The sequence below is a fragment of the Homalodisca vitripennis genome, chromosome 3, assembly GCF_021130785.1.
Source record: "Homalodisca vitripennis isolate AUS2020 chromosome 3, UT_GWSS_2.1, whole genome shotgun sequence".
Lineage (NCBI taxonomy): Eukaryota > Metazoa > Arthropoda > Insecta > Hemiptera > Cicadellidae > Homalodisca > Homalodisca vitripennis.
Window position 1 is genome coordinate 202,946,734 of NC_060209.1, and position 13,771 is coordinate 202,960,504.

The window sequence follows — 13,771 nt, forward strand, 5'->3', positions numbered from 1 at the left end:
GCAAGACTTACTTGTAGCTTCCTTACTGTGGGATACTCTCTTCTTACGAAGAATCCGTAGACATGGCGGCGGATGGCATCTTTTTGAAAGGCGTCTAGCTCCGTAACAGGCTTAAACCTCGAATATTTCTTATCGGGAGTGTTCAGTTTCAAACCACTCTGTTCACACTTTGTATTTTCTCCTTTCCAATTCTCACAACTGTATTTTTTCCTATCTCCAAAGCCGCAGCAGTTCTTTCGATAACTTTTTCTACCGGAAGTATCGGTCCTTTGTTGACTTTCTCTCGCTGGAAGTAGTCTCTCACTCGACAAACCAACTCACGTGATTGGCCTCGCAATGGAACGCCTTTTTCTCCAACCTTGGTGTAAGGCACACTTATCACGCGAGTGCGGGCCTACCGCGTTTTTTTATCACTGTTTCAGTGCACTGAGACATGGTACGGAATTGACAGTAATTAAATAATGTCTGTCACAAAAAATGTAAAACTAGGAAGTAAGTGCGTACACTTGTCTTTCAAATAAGGTTTAGTCTTGAAAAAGACTGTTTTAAACACACTTGGCCACGAACAAACAGAAGCGCAATAACACACACGAAACAAACATACATAACCAACAACCAATAACGTAATGAAGCACGGTTTGCTACTGCGCATCACCCAGCTGCTACCTACCGGATGACAGCTACAACAGAGGAGACGTGACAACGCTGCCTCCGTCGAAAAGGAAAGTGCTCGGCTGTGATTGGTGGAGCGGTAGGGCGAGCCTTCGTGAGGCAGTTCGGCTGTCTTCGGTCGAGCTCGTCCCAATACCCTTCTGTCTTTAATTCAACTAGGTTACTTTGCGTCGTCTATAGAATTGTATTATCATGTATTTGAGTGATGCAAAAATTTTACTTATAAGACGTTTGGCGTGATTCTTATAAAAATATATACATAACCATTATGATTATGTCTCTCAATTATGATTTAGAATATATTATCCGTACTCTATAGTTCGTTTGCATATTTGCGGTTGAAAACAGTTGCATAGTATTACGTTTGCATTTTAAAATTTACGTCGTTCTCCACACATTCCATAACTTAAATGTAGTGGGGAACATGTACCAATAATGTTTTCATCTAATGTACTAATTAGTGAATGTTTCAACTTTCTATTCCATTACGGTTTGTTTCAGTAGTGCTTCTATAAATATTTTTTCAGGCTGAAGCACATCATTTAAAATAATACACAAACCAATACGAAAATATAGGAATTCCAAGCGGCAGTAGAATTATCGCTTCCATTTCTAAGAAAAATAAATTTATACAATTCATAACACGTTCTTGTTTGCAATGGCATCTCAATCTGAGGGCCATCCATCAGGTAGGTAGGTTATGAAAATACTCCCAGTTAACATTTACAGGGCCTTCTGTATCCTGGAGTGTCTGTCAGAAGTAGTCTCCAGACAGAACATTACACTAGAGATACGGTCAGGGCAAGTGGTCTAAGACATTTATGATAGAGCATAATCACATGTCTTCGGAAGATATTTTGTCTCAAGCTGCCAGAGACCGTCATATTTAGAACATCTATATGCATATATAATGTGATGGTATCCACTGAAGAACGCTCCTAGTGGCCCAGAGAAGGAGATTTCTACTGGCCGGAAACTGCTGCCATTCCAGCGGCCACGTGGTCCTCAACACATCGTCCTTCCGGTAGTGAAGGATGCAGGTAGCGGTTCAGGAAGTAACAGGTGCCTTCGGTATCCTGGGGGAACTCCGCCGGCAGGCATTCCTTAGGGCGTGCTTCGAACTCGAATCCTGGGATGTCCTTCAGGCATCTGTCGAAAAAACATGATTTTAGATGGTTTTGGTACAATCTGATATAGTTTCTTCTTGGAAACCACATGTTATATTAAGGTTACATGCAATTCCTTTTGTCTAAACAAGAATAGGCATCTCAATCACTAAATGGAAAACAACATACGTCAAAAGATAAAATATTGTATTGTCATGCGACTATATAGCATTGAAAAGGGTCAAATAAATGTTATTTATGTATTAAAATACTCGTCATTGGGATTAAATTCTAAAATGAACCTACTTACAGCATAAACTATACTAAATATCACATAAGATATTTATGTACTAGATACGACATTAGAATATCGCATAATGGATAATTTGACATAATAATCTCGGACACTTTAACATTCCGAACTGACAAAAATGCTCTCCTCTAAAACAAAACCACATCCGACTCTAACCTAAGCTGTAAAGTAATGACAATAAACAATTAAGTGGTTACTACTAGGCGAATATAGAAAATTATGTTAATATTATGAGATATGATTACGGTGTGCACAGAAATCCATACCACTTGCATACCAGGCATTGTTCCACACCAGCAATCATACCATCTAACTAACTTTGTAACTTTGATAACTTTGTTGTTTAAAGTTATGCTACTACTTTCTAGGAATGTTGAGAGTCGTGATCCTTATAAATAGACAAAGACCGTTTCAGGTTAGTGGACTCGTCTTCACTCCATCTTTTGTTGTTTAAAGTTATGCTATTATTTTCTAGGAATGTTGAGAGTCATTATCCTTATAAATACCCAAAGAAATTTTAAGGTTAGAGGACTCGTCCTAACTTTATATATTGTTTTTTTAAAGTTATGCTATAAGTTTCTAGGAATGTTGAGAGTAGTGATAGTTATCAATGTATGCAGAAACTTTTCAGGTTAGTGGACTCGTTTTCACTCCATCTTTTGTTGTTTAAAGTTATGCTACTAGTCCTATGAATGTTGATAGTCGTAATTCTTATAAAAGGATGACGGCAATTTTAGAATAGTAGAACTCGTATTCACTCCATTTTTTATTTGCCGTTATGCTATAAGTTTCTAAGGATTCTTGAGAGTCGTGATCCTTATAAATGGATGAAGACAATTTCAGGTTAGTGGACTCGTTGTTTGTAACAATGACAACAATGTAATTTACAATGGAGACAATAAAACGGTTCGTTGTTACATTGAGCACTTTGGATTTGATGGAATATCCAATAAAGGTGTAGGGTTTGTGAGTCAAATTTATTGAATCGGGACGCTACCCCTTACCTTTTCATGATAAGGCTGACGTCACCTTTCCTCCCCCGCTATTGCCTCCCCTAACTGACGTATTCAGCCTTCGCTTCCAACATCCAAAACTTGTTTACGAGGCTACTTCCGAGGAAAACTTGTTTTCTATAGAATTCCACCGAATATTACTTCGTTGTGCCTTACCTCATTTTATCTCAAAGCCGTACAAAATACTTTACCAAATATGTAAATCTGCTTGGTTTTAATAGAAATCAGGTATTACACTTAAAATTAAAATTACCAGTACGTTGTCGGTTTGCATAACAAAACACAATTTTTTATTATTAATCTATCCATAATAATTTTATATACACATATCGTGGTAAGTTTTTCTAAGAACCATTACAGTTTTACTAAAAGAATTTATAAAGTTATAACTGATTAGCCTATCTTATTTTGCATTGTGGAATACTCGAACATCTTTAATCTTGGATTTCATTATTTTTCAATTACGAGTAATTCGTGTTATTTATTTTCTATTTACGAGTGTAATAGATTACAGACTTGTTTGTTAAGACAATTAAATTACACTTCTTGAGTAACTGTAATCGTTACGTCACTCGATTTGACTCCGTAATTTGAGAAAGGTGGCTGGAAACTCTGCTTTGTCCCTATTAAAGACTGGTTAGAACTACCGAGGGAAGTTGTTAACTAACTTTTGAAGGGTAAATGTTCGGGAACTTCGTTTATTGGCCATCACTGTTGATGACAGAGTTGTATTAAAAGAAATAAGGGAAAATGCACTTTCATTGTCGTGTACAAGAAATAATCTTAAAATCCCATGGAGGAAGATTTTTAAACTTGGTCATTTACCAACTAAAATGTCGTTTAGAACTTTTTGAAAATTTTGCAAATGAGTGTAATGCCGAACAAATTTAATTAAATTTAATGTATATAAGATTTATTTTACGGCACTCGTATATATCATTCTCAAAACACACAAAAGTCCACTCATACAGCACTGCAGTAGTCTTTGCAAAATATACTCATAATTAGTGAAATGTAGAATGAGATTCTAATGCACCAAATAATGATATTAATAACAGCATTAATTAGAATGAGTCTGTATATAACCATAGCGCTCAATGCATCATTGTTAAATAAAATATGTTAAATAAACAGAAAATATAATCAAACAAGGCCATCAAGTCAATATCTTGACTCCTATCGAATTTGTTTAAATATGATAAATTAGTAGAAAGTATTACATTATAATGAGTAATACAACTCGCTCCAGCTGCATCGTCAAGATAACAAATATCCTGTTTAGTAGAAAAAGTTGTAACTAGGAAGAAGATTGTTTCAAGTTATTTTCTAATCTTGATTCATTTTCTAGTAACTTCAAACGAGTTTAAAAGAAAGATTTTGCTATGGCGTTTGATGTAAGAAATGTCCCGACTTCTAGTACCGTATTAGTAGGCATATGTGTCCATCTTATTTGGGCCAAACAGACAATACCTGGATATTTAGACACCACGACTATATTTAGTATTTGGTCACTGAATATCTCAACTCACTGGTACGTGGTGGGACTGATGTTAATCCGCATCTTCTCGCTGAGTGACTCCATCTTATTAGCGATAGTCACGTTATGACCAAACAGACAATACCTGGATATGTAGACACTGACTATATTTAATATTTGGTCACTGAAAATCTCTACTCAATGGTACGTGGTGGGACTGATGATAATCCGCATCTCCTCGCTATGTGACTCCATCTTATTAGCGATGGTCACGTTATGACCAAACAGGCAGTACCTGGATGTTTAGACACCGACTATATTTAATACTTGGTCACTGAATATCTCTACTCACTGGTACGTGGTGGGACTGATGTTAATCCGCATCTCCTCGCTGTGTGACTCCATCTTATTAGCGAAAGTCACGTTATGACCAAACAGACAATACCGGGATGTTTAAACACACCGACTATATTTAATACTTGGTTACTGAATATCTCTACTCACTGGTACGTGGTGGGACTGATGTTAATCCGCATCTCCTCGCTATGTGACTCCATCTTATTAGCGATGGTCACGTTATGACCAAACAGACAATACCTGGATGTTTAGACACTGACTATATTTAATATTTGGTCACAGAATATCTCTACTCAATGGTACGTGGTGGGACTGATGTTAATCCGCATCTCCTCGCTGAGTGACTCCATCTTATTAGCGATAGTCACGTTATGACCAAACAGACAATACCTGGATATTTTGACACTGACTATATTTAATATTTGGTCACTGAATATCTCTACTCACTGGTACGTGGTGGGACTGATGTTAATCCGCATCTCCTCGCTGAGTGACTCCATCTTATTAGCGATAGTCACGTTATGACCAAACAGACAATACCGGGATGTTTAAACACCGACTATATTTAATATTTGGTCACTGAATACCTCTACTCAATGGTACGTGGTGGGACTGATGTTAATCCGCATCTCCTCGCTGTGTGACTCCATCTTATTAGCGATGGTCACGTTATGACCAAACAGACAATACCTGGATATTTAGACACTGACTATATTTAATATTTGGTCACTGAATATCTCTACTCAATGGTACGTGGTGGGACTGATGTTAATCCGCATCTCCTCGCTGAGTTACTCCATCTTATTAGCGATAGTCACGTTATGACCAAACAGACAATACCTGGATATTTAGACACTGACTATATTTAATATTTGGTCACTGAATATCTCTACTCACTGGTACGTGGTGGGACTGATGTTAATCCGCATCTCCTCGCTGAGTGACTCCATCTTATTAGCGATAGTCACGTTATGACCAAACAGACAATACCGGGATGTTTAAACACCGACTATATTTAATATTTGGTCACTGAATATCTCTACTCAATGGTACGTGGTGGGACTGATGTTAATCCGCATCTCCTCGCTGTGTGACTCCATCTTATTAGCGATGGTCACGTTATGACCAAACAGACAATACCTGGATGTTTAGACACCGACTATATTTAATACTTGGTTACTGAATATCTCTACTCACTGGTACGTGGTGGGACTGATGTTAATCCGCATCTCCTCGCTGTGTGACTCCATCTTATTAGCGATGGTCACGTTATGACCAAACAGACAATACCTGGATGTTTAGACACCTGACTATATTTAATATTTGGTCACTGAATATCTCTACTCAATGGTACGTGGTGGGACTGATGTTAATCCGCATCTCCTCGCTGAGTGACTCCATCTTATTAGCGATAGTCACGTTATGACCAAACAGACAATACCTGGATATTTAGACACTGACTATATTTAATATTTGGTCACTGAATATCTCTACTCAATGGTACGTGGTGGGACTGATGTTAATCCGCATCTCCTCGCTGTGTGACTCCATCTTATTAGCGATGGTCACGTTATGACCAAACAGACAATACCTGGATATTTAGACACCGACTATATTTAATATTTGGTCACTGAATATCTCTACTCACTGGTACGTGGTGGGACTGATGTTAATCCGCATCTCCTCGCTGTGTGACTCCATCTTATTAGCGATGGTCACGTTATGACCAAACAGACAATACCTGGATATTTAGACACCGACTATATTTAATATTTGGTCACTGAATATCTCTACTCACTGGTACGTGGTGGGACTGATGTTAATCCGCATCTCCTCGCTGTGTGACTCCATCTTATTAGCGATGGTCACGTTATGACCAAACAGACAATACCTGGATGTTTAGACACCGACTATATTTAATACTTGGTCACTGAATATCTCTACTCACTGGTACGTGGTGGGACTGATGTTAATCCGCATCTCCTCGCTGTGTGACTCCATCTTATTAGCGATGGTCACGTTATGACCAAACAGACAATACCTGGATGTTTAGACACCGACTATATTTAATACTTGGTCACTGAATATCTCTACTCACTGGTACGTGGTGGGACTGATGTTAATCCGCATCTCCTCGCTGTGTGACTCCATCTTATTAGCGATGGTCACGTTATGACCAAACAGACAATACCTGGATGTTTAGACACCGACTATATTTAATACTTGGTCACTGAATATCTCTACTCACTGGTACGTGGTGGGGACTGATGTTAATCCGCATCTCCTCGCTGTGTGACTCCATCTTATTAGCGATAGTCACGTTATGACCAAACAGACAATACCTGGATATTTAGACACCGACTATATTTAATATTTGGTCACTGAATATCTCTACTCACTGGTACGTGGTGGGACTGATGTTAATCCGCATCTCCTCGCTGAGTGACTCCATCTTATTAGCGATAGTCACGTTATGACCAAACAGACAATACCTGGATATTTAGACACTGACTATATTTAATATTTGGTCACTGAATATCTCTACTCACTGGTACGTGGTGGGACTGATGTTAATCCGCATCTCCTCGCTGTGTGACTCCATCTTATTAGCGATGGTCACGTTATGACCAAACAGACAATACCTGGATATTTAGACACTGACTATATTTAATATTTGGTCACTGAATATCTCTACTCACTGGTACGTGGTGGGACTGATGTTAATCCGCATCTCCTCGCTGTGTGACTCCATCTTATTAGCGATGGTCACGTTATGACCAAACAGACAATACCTGGATGTTTAGACACCGACTATATTTAATATTTGGTCACTGAATATCTCTACTCACTGGTACGTGGTGGGACTGATGTTAATCCGCATCTCCTCGCTGAGTGACTCCATCTTATTAGCGATAGTCACGTTATGACCAAACAGACAATACCTGGATATTTAGACACTGACTATATTTAATATTTGGTCACTGAATATCTCTACTCAATGGTACGTGGTGGGACTGATGTTAATCCGCATCTCCTCGCTGAGTGACTCCATCTTATTAGCGATAGTCACGTTATGACCAAACAGACAATACCTGGATATTTAGACACTGACTATATTTAATATTTGGTCACTGAATATCTCTACTCAATGGTACGTGGTGGGACTGATGTTAATCCGCATCTCCTCGCTGAGTGACTCCATCTTATTAGCGATAGTCACGTTATGACCAAACAGACAATACCTGGATATTTAGACACCGACTATATTTAATATTTGGTCACTGAATATCTCTACTCAATGGTACGTGGTGGGACTGATGTTAATCCGCATCTCCTCGCTGAGTTACTCCATCTTATTAGCGATAGTCACGTTATGACCAAACAGACAATACCTGGATATTTAGACACTGACTATATTTAATATTTGGTCACTGAATATCTCTACTCAATGGTACGTGGTTGGAACTGATGTTAATCCGCATCTCCTCGCTGTGTGACTCCATCTTATTAGCGATGGTCACGTTATGACCAAACAGACAATACCTGGATGTTTAGACACCGACTATATTTAATACTTAGTCACTGAATATCTCTACTCACTGGTACGTGGTGGGACTGATGTTAATCCGCATCTCCTCGCTGAGTGACTCCATCTTATTAGCGATAGTCACGTTATGACCAAAACAGACAATACCTGGATATTTAGACACTGACTATATTTAATATTTGGTCACTGAATATCTCTACTCAATGGTACGTGGTGGGACTGATGTTAATCCGCATCTCCTCGCTGTGTGACTCCATCTTATTAGCGATGGTCACGTTATGACCAAACAGACAATACCTGGATGTTTTAGACACCGACTATATTTAATACTTGGTCACTGAATATCTCTACTCACTGGTACGTGGTGGGACTGATGTTAATCCGCATCTCCTCGCTGTGTGGCTCCATCTTATTAGCGATGGTCACGTTATGACCAAACAGACAATACCTGGATGTTTAGACACTGACTATATTTAATACTTAGTCGCTGAATATCTCTACTCACTGGTACGTGGTGGGACTGATGTTAATCCGCGTCTCCTCGCTGTGTGACTCCATCTTATTAGCGATAGTCACGTTATGACCAAACAGACAATACCTGGATATTTAGACACTGACTATATTTAATATTTGGTCACTGAATATCTCTACTCAATGGTACGTGGTGGGACTGATGTTAATCCGCATCTCCTCGCTGAGTGACTCCATCTTATTAGCGATAGTCACGTTATGACCAAACAGACAATACCTGGATATTTAGACACTGACTATATTTAATATTTGGTCACTGAATATCTCTACTCAATGGTACGTGGTGGGACTGATGTTAATCCGCATCTCATCGCTGAGTGACTCCATCTTATTAGCGATAGTCACGTTATGACCAAACAGACAATACCTGGATATTTAGACACTGACTATATTTAATATTTGGTCACTGAATATCTCTACTCACTGGTACGTGGTGGGACTGATGTTAATCCGCATCTCCTCGCTGTGTGACTCCATCTTATTAGCGATGGTCACGTTATGACCAAACAGACAATACCTGGATGTTTAGACACCGACTATATTTAATACTTGGTCACTGAATATCTCTACTCACTGGTACGTGGTGGGACTGATGTTAATCCGCATCTCCTCGCTGTGTGACTCCATCTTATTAGCGATAGTCACGTTATGACCAAACAGACAATACCTGGATATTTAGACACCGACTATATTTAATATTTGGTCACTGAATATCTCTACTCACTGGTACGTGGTGGGACTGATGTTAATCCGCATCTCCTCGCTGAGTGACTACATCTTATTAGCGATAGTCACGTTATGACCAAACAGACAATACCTGGATATTTAGACACTGACTATATTTAATATTTGGTCACTGAATATCTCTACTCAATGGTACGTGGTGGGACTGATGTTAATCCGCATCTCCTCGCTGTGTGACTCCATCTTATTAGCGATGGTCACGTTATGACCAAACAGACAATACCTGGATGTTTAGATATCGACTATATTTAATACTTGGTTACTGAATATCTCTACTCACTGGTACGTGGTGGGACTGATGTTAATCCGCATCTCCTCGCTATGTGACTCCATCTTATTAGCGATGGTCACGTTATGACCAAACAGACAATACCTGGATGTTTAGACACCGACTATATTTAATACTTGGTCACTGAATATCTCTACTCACTGGTACGTGGTGGGACTGATGTTAATCCGCATCTCCTCGCTGTGTGGCTCCAACTTATTAGCGATGGTCACGTTATGACCAAACAGACAATACCTGGATGTTTAGACACCGAGTATATTTAATACTTAGTCACTGAATATCTCTACTCACTGGTACGTGGTGGGACTGATGTTAATCCGCGTCTCCTCGCTGTGTGACTCCATCTTATTAGCGATAGTCACGTTATGACCAAACAAACAATACCTGGATATTTAGACACTGATTATATTTAATATTTGGTCACTGAATATCTCTACTTAATGGTACGTGGTGGGACTGATGTTAATCCGCATCTCCTCGCTGAGTGACTCCCATCTTATTAGTGATAGTCACGTTATGACCAAACAGACAATACCTGGATATTTAGACACTGACTATATTTAATATTTGGTCACTGAATATCTCTACTCAATGGTACGTGGTGGGACTGATGTTAATCCGCATCTCCTCGCTGAGTGACTCCATCTTATTAGCGATAGTCACGTTATGACCAAACAGACAATACCTGGATATTTAGACACTGACTATATTTAATATTTGGTCACTGAATATCTCTACTCACTGGTACTTGGTGGGACTGATGTTAATCCGCATCTCCTCGCTGTGTGACTCCATCTTATTAGCGATGGTCACGTTATGGCCAAACAGACAGTACCTGGATATTTAGACACCGACTATATTTAATACTTGGTTACTGAATATCTCTACTCACTGGTACGTGGTGGGACTGATGTTAATCCGCATCTCCTCGCTGTGTGACTCCATCTTATTAGCGATGGTCACGTTATGGCCAAACAGACAGTACCTAGGCATCTTGACACCGACTATTCCTGCTAGAACTGTCCCCGTGTGTAAACCTATCCGCATCTGTAATACAAATTTTCGTTTTAATTTGCAACGCTTATTGTTGTGTTTTAATATATATGATGGAAATTAAACTTTTACCTTATTATTAGTATATCTGTAGATCATCTGTAACCTTATTTCTTAACCTAAAACTGTGCTCTTAAATTATTTATTTTTAACTGTGTATTTAATATGCAGTGTTTCAAAATCAATATTTAAAAAATCTGAGACTTTTGAAACTTTAATTTTAATTTTTCTTAAATGGTTCCTTTTAAGAAACCAGTCCAAATAATAATCTTAATTTTTATTTTGTACTTCATATAGCAGAGTTACGAATGGCAGACAAATTATATTGTACATAGGTAGTAGAGTAGTCTATTATTTCTTTACAATCACTGAACAGTTTCTGCAACCTAAAGTTTACGCCGCAGATATCTGAATTAAATGTAAGTTTTCTGGATACATAAATACGTACATATTTAATATTTATTTATTAAAAATCACAATTTGAAAACTAAAATCAATATTAAAAACACCAACACATTTCAGTATCTAAATTATGACAGTTGTCATCCGTCCCATGTCAAAAAAGCTAATTCCATAGACCTTTGAAAAATGAGCACAAAGATTTGACAATTATGATCCAAAGTTTTGATCAAAATACCACCCAGGACTTTATAAAAATAGCAATATTCTTCGAGAAGCATATAGTTTATTGGACAGCTCTACTTCAACTAACAAAATGTTTCCACTAACATTTCAAAGATAATATTCAGAAAACGTTTTAAAGGACATGTTTTAGTACACCCAAAATTACCTAAACACAATAAATACACGGAACAAAAACAATAGTCGAATCACATCCTTGTAACTAACGCAAATGTTTAGTATGCAATATGTGCTCTACTTCCCAAACTTTTAAAGCAGTACTACACCAAAACCCTACAGAATACTTGAAGACTTATCCTGTGAATAAAAAATATTATTTAATATTATTATATTAATCAATGCAAGTTATGGACCAAAAATACCATTGGCTCATCAATAAATCCTCTGAAAAAAAATATGACAGGGCACAGGTATGCATATAAATACAGAACAACCTGTAGGGACACATGGTTTTATGCATAGTTTAAATTTTGAAGAAGAATATTCAGTGAAAACGATGAGAGAAATGTCACATAATTTAAATACAAATAACCTAAGAACCATGGATCAAGCCCACCAGCTCGTCACCAAATACAAATTTTCAAGTGGGTTAAATTTAAGATGAATTAGTCAACAAAGTAAATTTATAAAGTCAAGTCATATGTTACAAATTCTACCTCATTAATTCTTTACTTTGATTGTCTGTGTTGATGTTTATGTTTTATGCTTTTAATGATCTTGTAGCTCTATTTCTACAACTTTGTTTTATTTCCTGAAAACCGTTTATAGAACAAAAATATAGAAATCTTTTAGTAATATCTTCTTATTTATTATTTTGAAGAGCAAACAAACTGTCTCAAACTCTTAGATTATAAACAACAAAAACTAAACTAACACATTATTCACACGTTATTACGAAAACTAACACGTTATTACGAACAAGAATTCAAGCTATTCCACTTATTTTGGATTACAATCTAATTTTTTTATAATACAGTATTTCATAAATAAAGCAATAATTAAAACTGTGAAATTCATTCTCCGCGAGAAACAATATAAGTTTAAATTAACTCAAACTTCTTTAATTTATAATTGAAGTCACATAGTGGTTTAAACTTGTTTTTATATATTCGATTATTGTTTTCCTTATCCAATAATCACGTGGTGTTGGATGGTTAGTAAGCAATCTGTTCCAGACGCGTGAGTTGGTGAGCCCGTGGGTTTAACGGAGCACAAAACCATCGCACATTCCTCTTGTGCAAGAGGTCAAAAGATGACCAAGAATTTATAAAAATATAGGATAAGAAAGTTAATGCGGCAATGGCGATTCCCAGGAAGAGTTTTCTGAGGATTTACTAAGCAAACTCTTGAAGTTTTACGAAAAACGAGCGATGCCCGGACTGGTGAGTGAAGTCTAAGAAAGCGCTCTATCGTTAGTTTTCCCGGTCAATAGCATCTCTCCCTTCAATACAAAAATATTAAGCCATATTAAGAATCCATTGTTAATAACAAATTTAACGGACATTATACATGGTGTGCGAGTTGTGTGCATAGTAACACTCGGATTACAGTTTGTACATGTCTTCAAAAATCATAAAAATGAAGGAAATTTAAGCTGCAGAACGAATGACAGTTTCGCTGCCACTCGACACTTTGTATTAACATATCGTAAAACTTTCATCTAATTCCCACCCCCCCCCCCCCCCACCCCCCCCCCCCCCCACCCCCCCCCCCCCCCACCCCCCCCCCCCCCCACCCCCCCCCCCCCCCACCCCCCCCCCCCCCCAAAAACACTGAGCAATATGAAATTCTCAACACATATTAGAAAATATTACTCTAATAAACATTCGAAATGTAACACAACCAAATGATATCCAAATTTAAAAAAAACTTGTCATTTTATTACATATTAAATAGTAAGATGAATATACAGTGATACGAAAGTAGATATGAAAAGGTAAAAATATAGTAACAGTGATGTCCCTTACTGTCTAATGCAGGCCGCAAGGTAAATATTATCTCGTGTTTAAGTCATCAATCATCGATGT

The 13,771-nt window shown here is 37.8% G+C and overlaps 1 protein-coding gene across 5 annotated transcripts; it reads right to left on the minus strand.

Moving 5' to 3' along the window:
- Positions 1–832: 832 nt before the first annotated feature.
- Positions 833–11,092, minus strand: LOC124358039 (guanylate cyclase soluble subunit alpha-1-like). Of its 5 annotated transcripts, none has more exons than XM_046810309.1 (2): positions 10,942–11,092; positions 833–1,821 (listed from the first exon to the last, which is right to left on the minus strand). In XM_046810309.1, the coding sequence occupies exons 1-2, from the start codon at positions 11,040–11,042 to the stop codon at positions 1,635–1,637; spliced, it is 288 nt and encodes a 95-aa protein (XP_046666265.1). In that variant the 5' UTR covers positions 11,043–11,092; the 3' UTR covers positions 833–1,634. The 5 variants fall into 5 exon arrangements, with proteins under 5 accessions (XP_046666265.1, XP_046666269.1, XP_046666267.1 ...); XM_046810313.1 differs by lacking the exon at positions 10,942–11,092 and adding an exon at positions 9,591–9,666; XM_046810311.1 differs by lacking the exon at positions 10,942–11,092 and adding an exon at positions 6,737–7,151.
- Between the last annotated feature and the right edge of the window lie 2,679 nt (positions 11,093–13,771).

Excerpts from the sequence above, each read along its gene's own strand:
- LOC124358039 (XM_046810309.1), bottom strand. The coding sequence starts at position 11,042 with ATGCCTAGGTACTGTCTGTTTGGCCATAACGTGACCATCGCTAATAAG. Across the intron at positions 1,822-10,941 it reads ATCAGTCCCACCACGTACCA|ATGCCTGAAGGACATCCCAG; the intron begins GTGAGTAGAGAT and ends TTTTTTCGACAG.